At 41.3% G+C, this 18,267-nt stretch overlaps 2 protein-coding genes across 8 annotated transcripts in view; one reads left to right on the top strand and one right to left on the bottom strand.

The window, feature by feature from the left end:
• LOC143289148 (exostosin-like 3) overlaps window positions 1-7,282 on the top strand; it is a 63,581-nt gene extending 56,299 nt beyond the window's left edge. For all 7 annotated transcript variants that reach the window (XM_076598042.1, XM_076598038.1, XM_076598041.1 and 4 more), the window contains 2 exons: window positions 2,122-2,250; window positions 3,812-7,282. In XM_076598042.1, the coding sequence (XP_076454157.1) occupies window positions 2,122-2,250; window positions 3,812-3,970 (288 nt within the window). In that variant the 3' untranslated portion in view covers window positions 3,971-7,282. The remainder of the gene's footprint in view (window positions 1-2,121; window positions 2,251-3,811) is intronic.
• A 106-nt stretch (window positions 7,283-7,388) lies between these two features.
• LOC143289147 (von Willebrand factor D and EGF domain-containing protein-like) overlaps window positions 7,389-18,267 on the bottom strand; it is a 44,222-nt gene continuing 33,343 nt past the window's right edge. The window contains exons 20-23 of the mRNA XM_076598037.1: window positions 16,057-16,174; window positions 13,415-13,629; window positions 10,913-10,993; window positions 7,389-8,852 (exon numbers count right to left, since the gene is read on the bottom strand). Of these exons, the coding sequence (XP_076454152.1) occupies window positions 8,844-8,852; window positions 10,913-10,993; window positions 13,415-13,629; window positions 16,057-16,174 (423 nt within the window). The 3' untranslated portion in view covers window positions 7,389-8,843. The remainder of the gene's footprint in view (window positions 8,853-10,912; window positions 10,994-13,414; window positions 13,630-16,056; window positions 16,175-18,267) is intronic.

The raw sequence follows: 18,267 nt of genomic DNA, 5'->3' as shown, positions 1-18,267 counted from the left end.
CTGTGTGCCCTAGGTGTTTGATCATATCGTTGATAATTCCATCTTTTCCAGGAGCCTTCTTGTGGAGTTTCATGATGGCTGCATTTAGTTCTGTGATCGTGAAGGCTGATGTCATGGGCTTTGCAGGAGGTTGGTGTTTCAATTTCTCCTTGATCTTTGTGCGGACTTCCAGAAGTTTGGCGTTGGAGACAGTGGTCTTGCTTTGTTCTTTGTAAAAATCTGCCAAAATATTTGCTGCTTTCTTACCACTGAAGTGCTGGCCTTCTTCTTCGAGTACAGTTTGGCTTTGTGTGGGGATTGTGTCATCATTTAGGACTTTGGTGAGGATCGAAAGTTTGTTGGTGTCTTTATCCATGTTGAGGCTGCAGGACTTTTCGTTCCAACTTTTCTGCATCTCCTCCTTTTTTGACTCACTTGTGTAAACAAAGTGAGTCTATGTTTTAACCCGGTGTTCGGTTGTGTGTGTGTGTGTGTGTGTGTGTGTGTGTGTGTGTGTGTGTGTCCGTGGTAAAAACATTGACATTTTCTCTGCAAATACTTTGTCAGTTGACACCAAATTTGGCATAAAAATAGGAAAAATTCAGTTCTTTCCAGTCATCTTGTTTAAAACAATATTGCACCTCTGGGATGGGCACAAAAAAAAAAAAAAAAAATGAAGCCTAATTATATGCAAACTGCATTTACTGTTATATTTATATTTTTTGTATTCTCTAAACTTGGCACTTTGATCTGATATTCTGACCCAACAACAAGAGCAGTCAATTATCATTTTTTGTTCAAACAGGAACTTCTTTTGCTAAGCATGGAAGTTTTATTTATTTTGCAAAAAAGTAAAAAAGGGAAATTACTCTGTAATTAATGCTAGGGGACGTAATTTATCACAAGTGAGTCTTGAAGGCCTTGCCTCTCTTGTTGTGTTGTTGAAGGTATCCTTGACTGTGTTGTGTTTTTGGATGTTCTCTGGTGTTGGGTTCTTTCCATCGTGCCCCTTACTGCATTCAGATCTGAGTGGAACTGCTGAAGGGTGTTACTCCAGTAGGGCCTGTACTGATTTTGCTTGCCTCTAGATAGGGATTTCTTTGCAGCCTGTAACATCGCTTCAGTGAAGTGTTGGACATTCTTGTTGAGATGGTTTTCTTCGCTGATGTTTTGGCAAGGGTTGTCCATTTCCTCTTCAAATAGAGTCCAGTTGGCTCGTTTGAAGTTCCATCTCGGAGCCATGGTGTGTAGTACATCCCAAGCTGGAGATGTTGAGAATGACTGGCAGATGGTCGCTGCCTCCTAACTGGGAACCGACATATCTGGAGGTGAATTTGTGGACGTCTTCTGTGGCCATTGCAAGATCTGGTGTTGACGTTGTTTTCCGTGCTTTTGAGTAACATGTGGGCTTGTTGTCTGGTTGATTGATCAAAATGAGCTTGTTTTCCATCATCCAGTCCTTTAACTCTTCACCACGTGGATCCATTTCCTCGTAGTCCCAGCTTCGGGGGTGGTTGTTGAAGTCTCCAATCAGAAGGTGCCTTGATTCCTCAAGCTTCAATTTGTGCACCACAAGACAGGAGGCAGGGGGGCTGTAGCAGTTGGTGAGGAAGAGGTCTCCGCTAGCGTGCTTTATAGGAGAATCTTGATGGTGTGGTGTTCCAGTTCTTCCTTTCCAGATCGCAGAATTTCTACCGCATGACAAACAAATAATCAGTGATAATGATAATTACACTGCTGCTGCTACTACTACTACTACTACTTCTTCTACAACTATTACTACTATTGATGATGATGATGGTGGTGATGATGATAATCATAATCATGCTAGTACTACCAGTACTACTAGTACTAGTACTACTACTACTCCTAATGATAGTAACAACAAAGACCACAGCATTAACAACAGCAATAATAATAATAATAATGACAACAACAGAAACAACAATAACAATAATAAGAACGACAACAACAACATCAATAATAATAATAACAATAACAACAACAACAACAAATGTATAAACGGTTAAATAAATAAATAAATAAATCCATGTCAGTGGCAATGAAATGTAAAAAAGAAAGAAATGAAAAAACAAAGTGAAACACTCTCTCTCTCTCTCTCTCTCTCTCTCTCTCTTTCAGTACTACCTGTACCTGTACAGCTACGCCATGCCACAAGCCATCCGTGACCACGTGAACAGCAAGACCAACTGCGAAGACATTGCCATGAACTTTCTCATCGCTCACGTGACCAGGAAACCACCAATCACGGTAAGTCAATTGAAGGCACGAGTGTCAAAGAGAAGGATAAGTTTTAATGAATGCCTTATGCTGTCGCGACAGAGACTCTCTAAAAAGCCAGGTGGAAAAAATCTGAAGCATGCGTCGGATCATGCAATGTTGGCTTGTTGTTAGGGTGAGGGTGGGAGCGGGTGGTGGTGGTGGTGTGGTAACAGTGTAGATGATTGCGTGTGTGTGTGTGTGTGTGTGTGTGTGTGTGTGTGTAGGTGAGAAGCTGAGTTCCTTCATGTAACGTGTTAAAGGCGTCAACCAGCCCCGCGAACAAAATACAGACACCTCCAGAACCGATAGGAATCTTATTTTAGCAATTCTCACAAAGACACATACCTACAAGAAGTGGACGGCAAAATGACTTTGTGGTCCCTAGTCTTCCCATGTTGAGTGCAGACCTCTCTCCACTATTCCGGCGAGGCGCTGACCGCAGGCCGAAAATATTATTTAGAAAAAAAAAAAAAAATCACCAAAAAATACAGTGACTTGTATCTGATGAAGTTCAAACCCGACGTCTTCCCAGCCGTCAGTCAGCGACGCTAACCACTTCCCCACGGGGCCGGCCTGTGGACATGTTCACCTTCGTGAGCGTCTCACTAGCACAGCAGAGCAATTCACGGGAAACAACCCCACCCCCACCAACTCTTAATTGCGTTATTGAAATTTCTTCCCTTGGCGTCAACTCGACACCATTATTTCTATGTTGGTGACGGTGATCAGCATGAAAACACACACATACGCGCGCGCGCGCGCGCACACACACACACACACACACACACACACACACACACACACTCTCTCTCTCTCTCTCTCTCTCTCTAGCACACACACACACACACACACCGTCACACACACACACACACACACACACACACACACACACCCGTCACCATCACACACACACAAATACACACACACACACCGTCACACACACACACACACACACACACACACACACACACACACACACGAAAGATTAAAAACAAGAAGGGGTGGTGCGTGGAAGGGGGAGGGGGGGTGGGCGTGGGGAGGTTAGTAGATGCCTGGTCTACGCAAAGACCCAAAAGTGCTGCTCAGGCCTTGAAAGCTCAACACCAAATTCTAAATAGCTACGGAAGGAGGAGGGATGGGGCGGAGATGGGAGGGGGGTGGGGTGGGGGGGGGGGGTGGCCAGGGGAGATAAGAATTACCCATTGTATTTCATCTGACACATTAAAAGTGATCCCTAATTAAAAACAACAACAACAACAACAACAACAACAAACCCAGCTGGTCGACCAATTGACTGACTGAATTATGAATAATTTGACTGACTGACTGACTGATTATTGCTTGCGCTTAGCTGGTTGATTGATATACTGACCGATTGATCGAATGATTGGTTGATTGATATACTTCCTGATTGGTTGAATGATTTGTTGATTACATGATTGATTGCTTGATTTGCTTGCCTTAATACTGAATGATCGATCAACTGATCGATCCATTGATTGATTTGACATAATTGATTCACTCGTTTGTTTGGTTTGTTGATGTGCAGGTGTTCCAGAGTTATAGGATGGACTGTGCTGGCTGCAGTAGTAAGTTGTATAAAGTGAAGAACCATAAGGTGGAGAGAGACAGGTGCCTGGATGTCTTTGCCCGAATCTACGGCTACATGCCTCTGCTCTTCGCACACTACAGGACCAGCAGCACCTGAGTGAAGGCCAGCAAAACTCCCGGGGCCAAAGATCTGACAGGGGGGTTGGGGGGGGTTGGGGGGGGGGGGGGGTCACAATTAATGTATGGTCAGCAGGATCTGACAAAAAAAAACAACAACAAAAAACAAAAACAAAAAAACCCTACAATAACAATATCTGATTTTTTTAAAAAGTAAACAAGAGAGGCAAGGCCTTCAAGACTCACTTGTGACATGCACTTACTACAACAACTGAATCAAAACACTCAAAAAATCAATCGCAAAACAAAAGTCTTGTGCACCTCCCAACATAGAAATATAGACCACACAAAGTTGTGTTGGATTTCACATTGTTTATTTATTTATTTATTTCATTTTCACTTTTTTTTTTCAAAATTAAAGTCACAAAGGAAAAAAATCATTTCTAACTCACACTTATATATATATATATAGCCAAGCGTCATATAGCCAAGCGCTTAGCTGGCTGCAAATACCCATTGTTCAACTCAAGCGCAAGCCGAAAGCTGAGCTGTAGCAGATGCCATTTTTCGCAACCACCAGCTGGTCCTCAACGGCTCGCGCAGAATGTGTGACGCCATGCCCGGTTTGAATGGTGACTAGAGCAGTTAAAAGTTTAAATTTCTTAAAAATTGTAAGTCACTCTCCTTGGGGACAAGACTCCAAAATTCTTTTACATTTAGCGACATCTCTCGTAAGATCAAGATTGACCTACGGTCAAGAAATTTTCTTTTCTGCTCCGCCGACGTTTCTAAAGAAGCTGCGAATAATTGACAGTAAAGCTGTGAAACTGGCTTTAGGGGTACATGTGCATACTAAGACCTCAGAAGCCTATAAGCTTGCGGGTATTCTACCACTAGTTAAAATCAGAAAATTAAGTTCTGCTAAATACATTGTGAGATGTACAGCAGTGGATGATTTTGAGGAATTAAATATTAGGTCTGATATTGATTTTCCAAAAAATGCACAAAATAATTCAAATCTACAAACCATTCGCACATATGCGTCAGATATTTTAAATTCTTCAGACATTGATTTGCATGATATGGCACCTCGTGTTCTGGTGCCACCTGTCCCTCCCTGGGAGTTAACAAAAGCAAACGTCAACATATGTGCTTCTGACACAACAAAAGGAGAATCTCCACATATAATAGCAGCATCTGTCAGAATTGAATTAGAAGAAAATTTTGATTATCATTTAAAAGTTTACACTGATGGCTCGGTCCTGGATGATACAGTGCAGGATCTGCTTTTGTCATTCCTGACCTAAAAACAGAAAAATCATATTATTTAGGTAAGGGACATTCAATTTTTACAGCTGAATTGGTGGCCATCCTTATGGTTTTAAATCATCTTGTTGATATACCAATCATAGTAAGTAATATCCTATTTTGTGTTGATTCTCAATCTGTCTTAAAAAGTTTGCTCCATTTTGAGAATAATCAAAGAGAAGATTTATTGTTTGAAATTAGGTATTTATTGCACTCCCTATTTGTGAAGGGTACAAATGTTGATTTTTGTTGGATACCATCCCACACTGGATTCCGTTATAATGACCAAGCAGACAGGGCAGCAAAAAGGGGAGCAAAAAATCATATAGATAGTATAAAAGTGTATTGCCCATTGTCATACAAGGAAATAAGCAATATACAAGAAAGAGACTTTTATAGGTGCTTGAATTCAAGTCTAAAACCTCGTCAGTTGACTCTCTCAGACTTTGGTCTGATTCCCAGACCAATTCTGAGTTTAGCTCTCAGACTATTACCAAATTCATTACGGACCAAGTATTGTTCTAATGTTAAGTGCATATGCTTTAGTAACCTGACAATTGAGCATATAATTTTTCACTGTAGTTTGATGAAGCCTTTTGTACACGAAAGTGTGTCTTCACAAGTGACTGAGAAGGTTGATGTTTTTGACTTTTTGCATTCATTATCAGTTGTTTCGCTTGTCAGTTTAACGACTTCTCTTTTACGAAGTCCTTTAAGTAATTTCCTGTAACTGTATTTAGAGGGGTTTTTTTGGGTTTTTTTTTTTCAAATTTCACCCACTTTTTACCCTCATTTGCCCAGTTTCTCCCAACCCTCCATTCATCCACATCTCCCACCCCTTCTAACCGATAATACTCAGATGTATTCATAAATAACCGATAATACTCAGATGTATTCATAAATACTTTAACAAAATGTCTTCAATCACCGATATGTGTGACGGGACATTAAACAAAATTCCTCCATGCAAAGTCCATTCTAAACTTATTCCCTAATCATCTATTAAATCAGGTCTCTGTAACGTTCACTGCAATACTATATGTGTTGTGCTTACACACACACTTTAATCAGTTAGAAGCGTGCTTGATTTCAGTTAATCGTTCGTCAGTCTAAAGATTTCAACTGACGCTAAGCCGCTTACGTCATTTTGTCCTTCTCACCAGACAACCTCCCTCACTGCTCGAGCAGTGTCGCGGTACGCTACTGGCTGAGCTGGAATCTGTGTTGCTGTTCTACCGTACTGTTTAATTAATATCTCTTTTGTCGGATCAGTAAAATACAAGTATTATATACTGGCAGAATCGTTGCGATTCCATCTTTAAATCTATTTCATTTATGTTTGCCTACGTTAAACTGATTTAACGCAGTTTGTAATTTTCCGCGATGAGCTCGTTAAAACTGACCCTGTTCAGGTGACTTAAATTAAGATTATAAATTCATCGTAAATAATCAACACTTGATTTTTACTCATTATAAAGTAGGTGTTGAGCTCTTTCTTTTGCGACTTATCCGACGAAAATCGGTTCAGGAATCATTTAGAAATCTGTCACTGAACACCTTGTAAGAAACACTGTTGTCAAAACCCTGCTCCGATCTCGTTGAAGTCTGGCCTTAAATCCTACTGCTTTCCAAAATCGCCCTACCCTCCTCCCCTGACTCTCTCAGTCCAGCCTGGTCTATCGTCATGACCTCGAGTTTTGGTTGATGTCATAATAGTGTTGCCTTCTTGTGAAGAGATTTTTTTGTATTGCTTGGCTCTGTCATTGTAATTTGGTCTGAACTCGGAAGTAGTGTACGTGCTTTAGGTGCTTAGATGAATAGTGAAGCGCACCAAAATCATTGTCATTCTCCTCTGGGCACACAGTTTTGAGGGCCACAAAACGAAGCTTAACATTTATGCAAAGATTTGTAATTATTGTTAAAGCCGAACTTGAAAGTAGAATAGAGAACACTTGTGATTGTGTTCCCTGAGAGTTACCGCGGGGAAGAAGGGAAATGCGGGACTTGTTAATAAAAAAAAAAAAGAAAAAAAGGAAGGAGTGTCTTTAATTTGTTCTGTCGTTTATCACTGGTTCGGAACGAAGTCAATTTGCGAGTGTTGTGTGGGAGTCTGTCTGCCGTGTGAAGTTGAACGTGAGTGAATAGCGTGAGCGCGTGTGTGTGTGTGTGTGTGTGTGTGTGTGTGTGTGTGTGTGTGTTTATGTAGATTTTCGATTTATGTTCGTATCTTATGTACTATCCCCACCCCTTTCATCCCTGTGGTTTAGTGATATGCATGCGTGTGAAAATAATGTTTTTGCTCTTTGATTTGTCTCCGCACAAGATTCAGCGCTATATATAATAGATTACAGCCTCTGACACAAACAATTTCTCCAAGACATTTAGACGCCGACGTGGCTGCTGTAGACAGTGTAGTAATGTAGCAGTAGCAAGTAAAGATATGCCGGCAGTAGCTGCAGTGATAAGCGAGGACAAAACTAAACTGAACTCGTCTGAATCTTATCAACTTTTAGTTTTGCGTTTTCTCCTCCTATCAGCATAGCAGATCATAAGCACACTTAGCCTTTCCACGACTGACACAGGATGACAAAATTTGAGAGAATTGTGAATAAGTATCAACAATAATGATAAGAAGAGGAAGAACAGGGAAGCTGAAGAAGGAGAACAAGAACAAATGTTTTAATTGCGTATAGGCCTGTGACCCGTTGCAAACATAATATACATAAAGAAACGTACACAAGGCACACAAATAAGTAGATAAATAACAGACAGATAAACAAATAAATGAATAAATAAATTTTTCGTCCTCACTGTATCAGTTAGAGACCATCCTTGTGAGAAGACACTTGAATAAGGCAATGGCAAAACATAATTAATCATTTTCGTACCTTAACTAGTTGTTGGTAGTGATTCATGATTCATTAAGTCTCTGCGCTTAAAAGCCAGAAAAAGAAACTTTGAAAGATTTAGTTTACTGTCGAGTCCACCATTCAAAATACTTGCGCATTGCTGATCCCGTGTCAAGTATGAGTTGGAACTGTTTATACAATATTTCAACCTAAGGTCACGGTAGTTTGGGCATTCAAACAGTACATGGAATTCATCTTCACAGTCAGCAGAACAAAGAGGGCCACATCCACCGCTTTTCCCCTGTTGGTCAAGAAGAAGGAGAAGAAGTAGTAGAGGGAAGTTGAAAACGAAGAAGAAAAGAAGATCAGTATCAGTAGCTCAAGGAGGCGTCACTGCGTTCGGTCAAATCCATATACGCTACATCACATCTGCCAAGCAGATGCCTGACCAGCAGCGTAACCCAACGCGCTTAGTCAGGCCTTGAGAAAAAAAATCAATTAAAAAAAAAAAAAAGAGAAGAAAATAAATAATAAAAATAAAATAAGTTACTAAAGTAAAAAATAACAAAAATTAATAAATAAAAAAGAAGAAGAAGAAGAAGAAAAAAAAAGATGATGATGATGATGAAGTAGAAGGAAGCTGAAAAAAAAAAGAACAAGAAAGAACGAAACATCCCAGGACGATCTTTTCTTCAAGTGGTGGAAGCCGTATCCTCAGGTACAGCCCTCGTCACAAAGCAGCATCGGTCAACAGCATCATGCCGACTGGAAAGAGAAGGTGAAGAAGTCACAAATCTGTATAAAAAATCAGTCTGCACTTCATAGCTCTCCGTGGCATCCGACCAATGTAGCATTCACGCTGACACAATATGCAATGTCATGGACTTATATATATATATATATATATATATATATATATATATATATATATATATATATATATATATATATATATATATATATACGTGACCATGATATGACTATAGTAGCAATTCTTTCTTTCTTTCTTTCTTTTTGCGTTCGACAGCTACGCAGTCAGGGTCGAAGTCCGAGGGATGCCACAAACTCGGATGTCCGGTGAAGATCGGCTGCCGTCCCCCAGAGCTTGGTGTTGAGGTCAGCACCCCCAGGCCAGGAGTGCTGCCGCATCTTCTCATACAGGGGGCAGTCTTGGAGAATATGGGATGGGGTCTGGTCAGCCTGGCCGCAATCACATAGGGATGTGGCTGCCACTCCAATCCTCTGCAGTGTCCCGTGCGAAGGCGGTAGATGGTAGTCTGTTGGCTCCTCTCCAGTGTCCTGATGGGATCCTGGTGTGCCTGGTAGCCTCCGTTCAGGGTGATCCAGCCTCTTCGGAATCTGCTGCGGAGGAGAGTTTTTGCTTCCTCACACGTGGCAGGAATGGTGGCTGTGTGAGCTGGCTTCCTTCCTTAGCAAGGTGGTCTGCACGCTCGTTGCCTGGGAGGCCTACATGTGCAGGCACCCACTAAAGGGTCGTTGGGGCTGTTTGGGTAAGGGTTGTGAGGGAGGCCTTAAGGGACTGGATCAGTGGACCATGATCAGGGGAGTCAAGGGCCTAGAGTGTCGACATGGAGTCAGTGAAGATAGAGATGCTGCCAAGGGGCTTTCCACAGGAGGAGAGGAATTCTGCTGCTGTTTTAATGGCTATAGTAGCAATGATAGCAGTGAAATTTATTTTGATAATTATAAGATGATTTATTTCATGCAGCGCTTTTCAATGTAAAACATGTTCATGTAATTCGTTGAATCAACAATTACTACTGCTGGTGGTGGTGGTGGTGGTGGTAGCTGTATTTTTACTACAGTTGCTGTTGCTATTCATGCTATCATTGTTGTTGCTACTGCAATTCCTTCTACTGTTGCTCCTGTTGCTATTATTTCCACTACTATTGTTGTTGCTGCTGCTATTCCTTTTACCATTGCTGCTGCTGTTGTTGTTGTCGCAGCTATTTCTACTACTACTGTTGCTACTGCTACTACTACTACTACTACTACTACTACCATCACCACTACTACTACAACCACAACCACAACTTCCTTCACATGTTTCGCATAGTCACAAACAACGCACACATTACGCATATGAATAAACACAAACAACACACACTGCACATGTTAAACCAAACATACACAAAGCTCACACATTAAACTAATGAGCAAACACATAATATACACAAGAGAGGCAAGGCCTTCAAGACTCATTTGTGATAAATTAAGTCCCCTAGCATTAATTACAGAGTAATTTCCCTTTTTTTACTATCTGCACCAAAACGTTTGCAAAATAAATAAAAATTCCATGCTTAGCAAAAGAAGTTCCTGTTTGAACAAAAAATGATAATAATGACTCCTCTTGTTGTGTCAGAATAAGAGGTCAAAGTGCCAAGTTTAGAGAATACAAAAAATATAAATATAACAGTAAATACAGTTTGCATATAATTAGGCTTCTTTTTTATTTTTTGTGCCCATCCCAGAGGTGCAATATTGTTTTAAACAAGATGACTGGAAAGAACTGAATTTTTCCTATTTTTATGCCAAATTTGGTGTCAACTGACAAAGTATTTGCAGAGAAAATGTCAATGTTAAAGTTTACCACGGACACACAGACACACGGACACACACACACACACACACACACACACACACACACACACACACACACACACACACACACACACAACCGAACACCGGGTTAAAACATAGACTCACTTTGTTTACACAAGTGAGTCAATAAAGCACAGATATTACATGGCCATTCACGAACAGTGCACCAGTGCAGAGTTTCAGGTGATTCATGCCATGGTTACCTGCCAAGGGAAGATCACACTGCTCATCTCCGGACTGAACACGTCACTTTCCGCATAGTACGATGATACCTTGCATTGCAGCTGCAAGCAGTAAATGAATAAGTGATTAAATGAATACAAAATAATAATTTATATATATATATAGGGATGGATAAACAAATAGATGAATAGACAGACAAGTAAATAAAACAATTAAATCTAAATAACTACCACGGATAGACAAATAGATAGATGAATAGACAGATAAGTAAATGAATAAATGAAATATAAATAACTACCAAATGAAAAAAATATATAAACGAAAATTATAAACATAACTTACCAGCTAGTTACCTAACAAAGGAACTAAGTAAGCAAATAAGTAAGTAAATAACTAACTGACTGACTTGCTAACAAACTTACTAAACGAACGAATGAATAAATGAATGAATATGGAATGCATGAACGCTACATATACCATACAGCGTACACCGTGATTGCAGGTGCCTGTATGATTATTCAATGTGTATGATAATCGTGTGAGTGGACGGGTTCTGGAAGGAAAGGGGGTGGGGTGGTGGTGGTGGTTATAAAACGGAAAAAAACCGAGCGAGAGAAAGGAGAGGAACAACACGTATCTATTCATCCTCACAGCCTTCCAACAAATCTTAAGCACACGTTGAAAAGGGTTTTGATCATTATCACTGATTACCCACCCCTTCACCATCACTCCCTCCACCCTCTCTTCCCTCCCCCCACCTTTTTCCACCTTTATCGTCCTTCTCTCTCTCCCCCCCCCCGCCCCCTTCACCCCTCCTACAGTTCTATCTCTCCGTCTCCAAAATGCAGACGGAATTACAAACCTCTTCAAATGGTAATAGAAGTACTCATTGGAAGTGCTGACCGTTTAGGTCTATTTCTGTGACTACTTTCATACCCGTATGAAAGAAAATGTAAAATTATTCATGACAGTTCATCATCGTTGGTTGTGGTCGTTTGAAGCAGTTTAACATTTAGAGGATTTAGACTACTGTAGGTTTCTATTTTCGTTTCGTTTCGGTATCTTATTTTTTGGTAGAAATATAATGCAGCAGAAATGTAATCAATTTCCAGTCAGTTAGCACACGAGCTTTGCACCACATATTCTTCTGGACAAGGACTCATCCGTATGAGTGTGTGTGTGTGTGTGTGTGTGTGTGTGTGTGTGTGTGTGTGCTCCCACACACGCACACGCACGCACGCACGCACGCACATACACACACGCACACACACACACACACACGCGCGCGCGCGCACACACACACACACACACTTCTAGTAAATCATAGGATGGTCGTATTTGGACTTGCAACCCATTTCCATGATGGCTGTTTAATGGCAGCCCGAAGTTCTGTTTAGTATCCTGTAAAAAAAAAAAAGAAAAGAAAAAAAAAGAAAGTGTGGAATCACACCTAACATCGCCTTCACAAATCACCGGGTAAACATGGTCCCTAGAGACCTCTTCAGACAGTTGATTGTTGCATCCTCACAAATGGAATATTCGCAAAACAGAATGACTGTTGCATCCTCACAAATGGAACATTCGCAAAACAGAATGAACGTTGCATCCTCACAAAATTAATGGAATATTCGCAAAACAGAATGAACGTTGCATCCTCACAAATGGAACATTCGCAAAACAGATTGATTGTTGCATCCTCACAAATGGAACATTCAACGACTGTTGCATCCTCACAAATGGAACATTCGCAAAACAGAATGATTGTTGCATCCTCACAAATGGAACATTCGCAAAACAGATTGACTGTTGCATCCTCACAAATGGAACATTCGCAAAACAGAATGACTGTTGCATCCTCACAAATGGAACATTCGCAAAACATATTGATTGTTGCATCCTCACAAATGGAATATTCGCAAAACAGCTCACTAAACCTACTTGGGTCCAAAACTCTTACAGAACGTTCGTGTGCGTGTGCGGGACAATGGGAAGAGGTCAGAAGACAGGACGTCCAGAGAAACTGGGCATCCCTGTCCGTCTGAGTGATTTGTCATGACAAAAACAACCCCCCCCCCCGCACCCCCCCCCCCCACACACACACACACACACACCTCCCCCCGTCTGTGCCCCTCCCCCCTCGCCTCCCCCCCCACCCCCCCACACCTCCCTCAATTTTTTTTAAAAATCGGAAACATCATTCACACACCACACACCCAAATCCCACCCACCCACCCACCCACACACATACACACGCGCGTTCGCGCGAACGTACATTTTATTTTTCTCTTGATATTTCTTTTCCACCATTCGACCACCCCTTCCCTCCCTTCCCCTCCCCTTCCCTTTCCCCATCCCTCCCCACACACCCCTCCCCCCTGCCCCTCTCTCTCTCTCTCACCCTACCTTTCCTCACCAATGAAAATAGTTTCGATGATACAGAAGTATACAGAAGTCTAAATGTTCTTCCAATAACTACTGACATCGACAGAAGCCAGACCAACACACCAAAACCCAGAACTCACATCTGATGTTCCGGAGGGCAAGACATACACGCTGATTTCAGCAGCTGGCTGCGCCCCGTTCACAACTTCTTGGCCAATCACCGTGCTGCTATTTGCATACCACGTGACCCTGTAGCGCGCGCTTGGAGAACGTTCGGTGCTTGGAATGGAGCAGGTGAGCATGAAATCTCTGTTAGGGCCGGTGACAACGGGTGTGGACATTTGGGGGAATCGGCCTGGGGAAGAAAAAAAGTGAGGTTCTTGTCAACTTTGGGAAGGGAGGAGAACATTGTTTGACCGCTGGTTGGTTTGTTACTGATGTGTTGTTTCAGTTTAACGTCTGTGCACATGGTATGATTTAACAACAAAAACAACAAAACAAAACAAAACAAAACAAAACAAAACAAAAAACAAACAAACAAAAAACCACACACACACACACACACACACACACACACACACACAAAGATATGAGAAGCGAGAACTTACTAAAATCTGTTTTATGTTTTTGTGCGTCAAATCTTCTTCTTTTTTTCCCCTTCCCTTTGTAAGTTATTGCCCGCGCGCGCGCGCGCGTGTGCGTGTGTGTGTGTGTGTGTGTGTGTGTGTGTGTGTGTGATGTTTATCATAAAACGCTTTGAGCTCCCTCTCAGAGAGGGAAGCGCTCAACAAGTATCCACTATTATTATCATTGTTGTTATTAATGCGTAACTTGCATAGCTAGAATAATTAAAGCAAATAATGGCCTGTTGGACCGCGATGCAAACCTTCAAACATTTGTAACCATAACCAGAAATTATCAACAATGTCTTCTAATGATCGTCCTCAAAATCTAGGTGGAAGAGGTTTAAAAGTCTCGAATTCAAAAAGTAACAAAAAAATCTTTTCATCAAAGTTGCATATGTGTTGACGTATCAAAGGCAATTCGATTAATGTTGATACGAAATAATTCATGTTTCCGTTTCATCTTCCCATTCCATAGCGGTCCTCAGTTGTATCAGGTTTCCAGGTTGAACATCCTATATCCAAGGTGGAAAATCAGTCTTGACAGCTTTCCGAGAACTTTCAGTTTCAGTTTCTCAAGGAGGCGTCACTGCGTTCGGACAAATCCATACACGCTACACCACATCTGCTTGGCAGATGTCTGACAGCAGCATAACCCAGCCCGCGTAGTCAGGCCTTGAGTGCATGCATATAATTATAGTTGTATTACCTGTCAGTGTGGATTTCTTTTACATTATGTTGTCAGACGACAACACTTTTGTGGCCATGTTTTTTGGGGGGTTTGTGTGTGTGTGTGTGTGTGTGTGTGTGTGTGTGTGTGTGTGTGTGTGTGTGTGTGTGTGTGTGTGTGTGTGTGTGTGTGTGCGTTTTGGTGTTTTTTTTTTGCTTTTTTTTGTTTCATTGTCAGAACGCCAATTGCGTGCTTCACGGGGAACCTTGCTTTATCGTCTCCTTCGAATGGCTTTTGATTTTCCAGTCAAACTTAGAAGAAAGGGCGAGAGGGGGATTCTGAAATGGCAGATGATTAAACATCTTAACCAATCTGCGACCTTGCTCCATCAACACCAGTCCCTATATAGTTCGTTCGCACGTCTATAGTATAATGTACAACCCGAGATATCAATGCTTCATCTGGAGGGACGACTGCTCGAGAATCTGCATGTCGATTTCAGTTTCAGTTTCAGTAGCTCAAGGAGGCGTCACTGCGTTCGGACAAATCCATATACGCTACACCACATCTGCCAAGCAGATGCCTGACCAGCGGCGTAGCCCAACGCGCTTAGTCAGGCCTTGAGAAAAAAAAGTTGATAAATAATAGATAAGCGTACATAAATAAGTAAATAAATACATAAATAGATAAATAAATAAATAATGATTATAATATGGGAAAAAAGGTAGTAATAATGATAATAATAATAAATAAATAAGTAAATAAACAAGACAACAATGACAATAAATAAGCAAACAAATGCAAAACATGCAACATTCTTCATGAAACGCGAAAACAAAACTGCGCAGAATGTTCTTCCCGGTGACATTCAATGACATTTGGAATAACAGATTTGCTCAAAGGCACTGAGAATTTGAATAATATGTTCAAGTCAGTGGCCATGTGGTTGCTATAACACGATTTCAACACAATATGACTGAAAGAAACACAGTGCATGCAGCAGTCAGGTAGGTAGAATAGACTGCACAGCACATCTTGACAAGAAGACGGGCTACATTGCCTTTGTTTGTGACTGCATGAGTCAATTATCAATTTGTTTCGTATTTTGCAAATGACATAAAGTAAGGACGTACACATACTTTCCTGAATGCGTGTTACTAACATTCACGAAAGACAGTTTAAGAAGACAAGGTGACTTTTGCAGTTTAGAGCTAAATCCACAAAAGAACAGTTTAATTGGCAAATCATGACATTGCAGGTCGGTAATGTGTTAGCTAAATAACACTTGTCGAAATGGAGTTATGAGCTGGCAGTCAAACACGGTAAATGGATCACATTCTGGACGTGGCGTGTTGACAGATTACAAAAAGACAAAGAAAACAGATTTCGAATTTCGAAAATTATCACGTCACGTGGGTGACTACATACACAGGTGTACATGTTACATGAATATTCATACAATTTAAATCTGGATTTCACCACACTTTACCACGGATAGCTGTTGTCCACTGCACAGTACTTGCTGACGTATTGCACATCTTTGTTTCGTCATCAGTTTTGTAGTCTCCATTTCGGTGACACAGGTTGTCGATCAAACAGGTTCCACTCTGTACACAGAACAGCGGGATAAACATCACTGGATAAAATAATGACAAAAGCAACGTTTAGACACAAATATTCAAATCATACACCAAGTTTTAACAAAATGATGAATTAATAAAATTGCTATACAGTTATGGGAGAAGATCGCTTATTTCAGACGAAAATAATACGTACGTATTGAATGGCTATGGACCAAGATACTGAAGATGTTAATGGTTCAATGGGATAAAGTTATAGCAACCACATCGCCACTGACTTGAACATATTATTCAAATTCTCAATGCCTTTGAGCAAATCTGTTATTCCAAATGTCATTGAATGTCACCGGGAAGAACATTCTGCGCAGTTTTGTTTTCGCGTTTCATGAAGAATGTTGCAAATCACTTTGGACTCACATCTGGACAATGTATTACCCTACATCTCTCTTTGCCTCCCTCTCTCTCTCCTCTCCCGTATACCTCTCTCTCTTTCTCCCTTCCCTCTCTCCCCTCCTCCCCTCACTCACTCCACTTTTCTTTCTACCTCCTCTCTCTTTCGACCTTCTCCCTCTTCTACCCTCACTCTTTGTCCCCCCCCCCTCCTTCTCTCCTCTCCCCATATACCCCCCGCTTCTTCTTCTTCTCTCACTCTCTTTCTCTCCTTCTCCTCCTCCTCCTCCCCTCACACATTCCACATTCCACCTCCTTTCTCTTTCAACCTTTCTTCTTCTCCCCTTATTTACCCCACATCTCTATTGTCTTTGACACTCGGCTTACATCACAGATTGACATAAGTTTACATTTGGGCAAACAGCAAAGTGAGAGCTGTATTATCAATGGTTTCTCCAGTCAATGGAAAATCATTTACAGCTTAGTCTTTTGTGAAGGACTATGACTCTCAAACTAGGAGGCAAAATTGCACTGGCTCTTAGTGCTGCAGCGTTGTGGGCTAGTTGGCCTTTGGGAACCATCCCAACGCCAACTGTCATAAAACCCTCTTGGTCGAGAGAGTGGGGATGCAACTTGGGCAAGCCATTCTCCACTATAATCTAGCCCAAATAGTCGGAACAGCAGTTGCCTCCTCTGCTGTTCTGATGGACATAGTCGGACTATCATATATACTATTGTCTTTTTCCTACCACCCTTCTCTTCCCTCGCCATACACCGCTCTCTCTGTCTCCCTGCCTCTGTCTCTCTCTGCTTCTGTCTCTTTCTCCTTCTTTCCCTCCTCTCCCTGTCGTCCTTCTCTCTCCTCTCCCCTCATTTACCCCCACATCTCTCTTTGTCTTTGTCTCACCACCCTTCTCTGCTCTCCCCATACACCCTCTCTCTCTCCCTCTCATGTCTCTGTATGTGCATAAGTATATATATATATATATATATATATATATATATATATATATATATATATGTGTGTGTGTGTGTGTGTGTGTGTGTGTGAATGTTGGGTGGAGAGAGTGTGTCCATGTGTATGGATATGAATGTATGAATGCGTTCGTTTTATTACTTTTTACGATGTTAATGATGATGATGGTGATCATTCTTCGTTGTAGTAGCAGTAGTTGTAAGCAGTGTTAACAAAATTATCATTTTTGTGTCGTTATCGTTAATGTTGTGATTGTTGTTGTTGTCACAAGGACAGATTGGAAGACTGGGCGATGCCTAAAATCTTTATCCTTGAGTAATAAAGTTTTTGAACCTCTCTCTCTCTCTCTCTCTCTCTCTCTCTCTCTCTCCAGGCCTCCGGCCCCTAGAAAGAGGTCAAAAGTACGCAATATGGTGATCACGTAGCGACAACACAATGTAAAATACACAGTGACTTAAACCTGTAGAACAAAAGAGGTTTTTGTTCTTGTTCTTGTTCTGTGTGTGTGTGTGTGTGTGTGTGTGTGTGTGTGTGTGTGTGTGAAGTGCAGAAGAATGTGGTGAAAAGCGTAAATGTTTGAAGGGAAAGGAGGAAGCGTGTTTTCCACTTGGTGATAATGATGGGCACCTTGAGTCTTTCTCTCTCTCTCTCTCTCTCTCTCTCTCTCTCTCTCTCTCTCTCTTCAAATGATCCCTGGGGCTGTTGAACTGTTTCTCATGTTATTTGCAGATGATGTAATTCTTTTGTCTGACAC

This window comes from Babylonia areolata, chromosome 13 (genome assembly GCF_041734735.1).
Source record: "Babylonia areolata isolate BAREFJ2019XMU chromosome 13, ASM4173473v1, whole genome shotgun sequence".
In the NCBI taxonomy this organism is placed as follows: Eukaryota; Metazoa; Mollusca; class Gastropoda; order Neogastropoda; family Buccinidae; genus Babylonia; species Babylonia areolata.
This window is presented reverse-complemented; position numbering and strand designations above follow the sequence as displayed.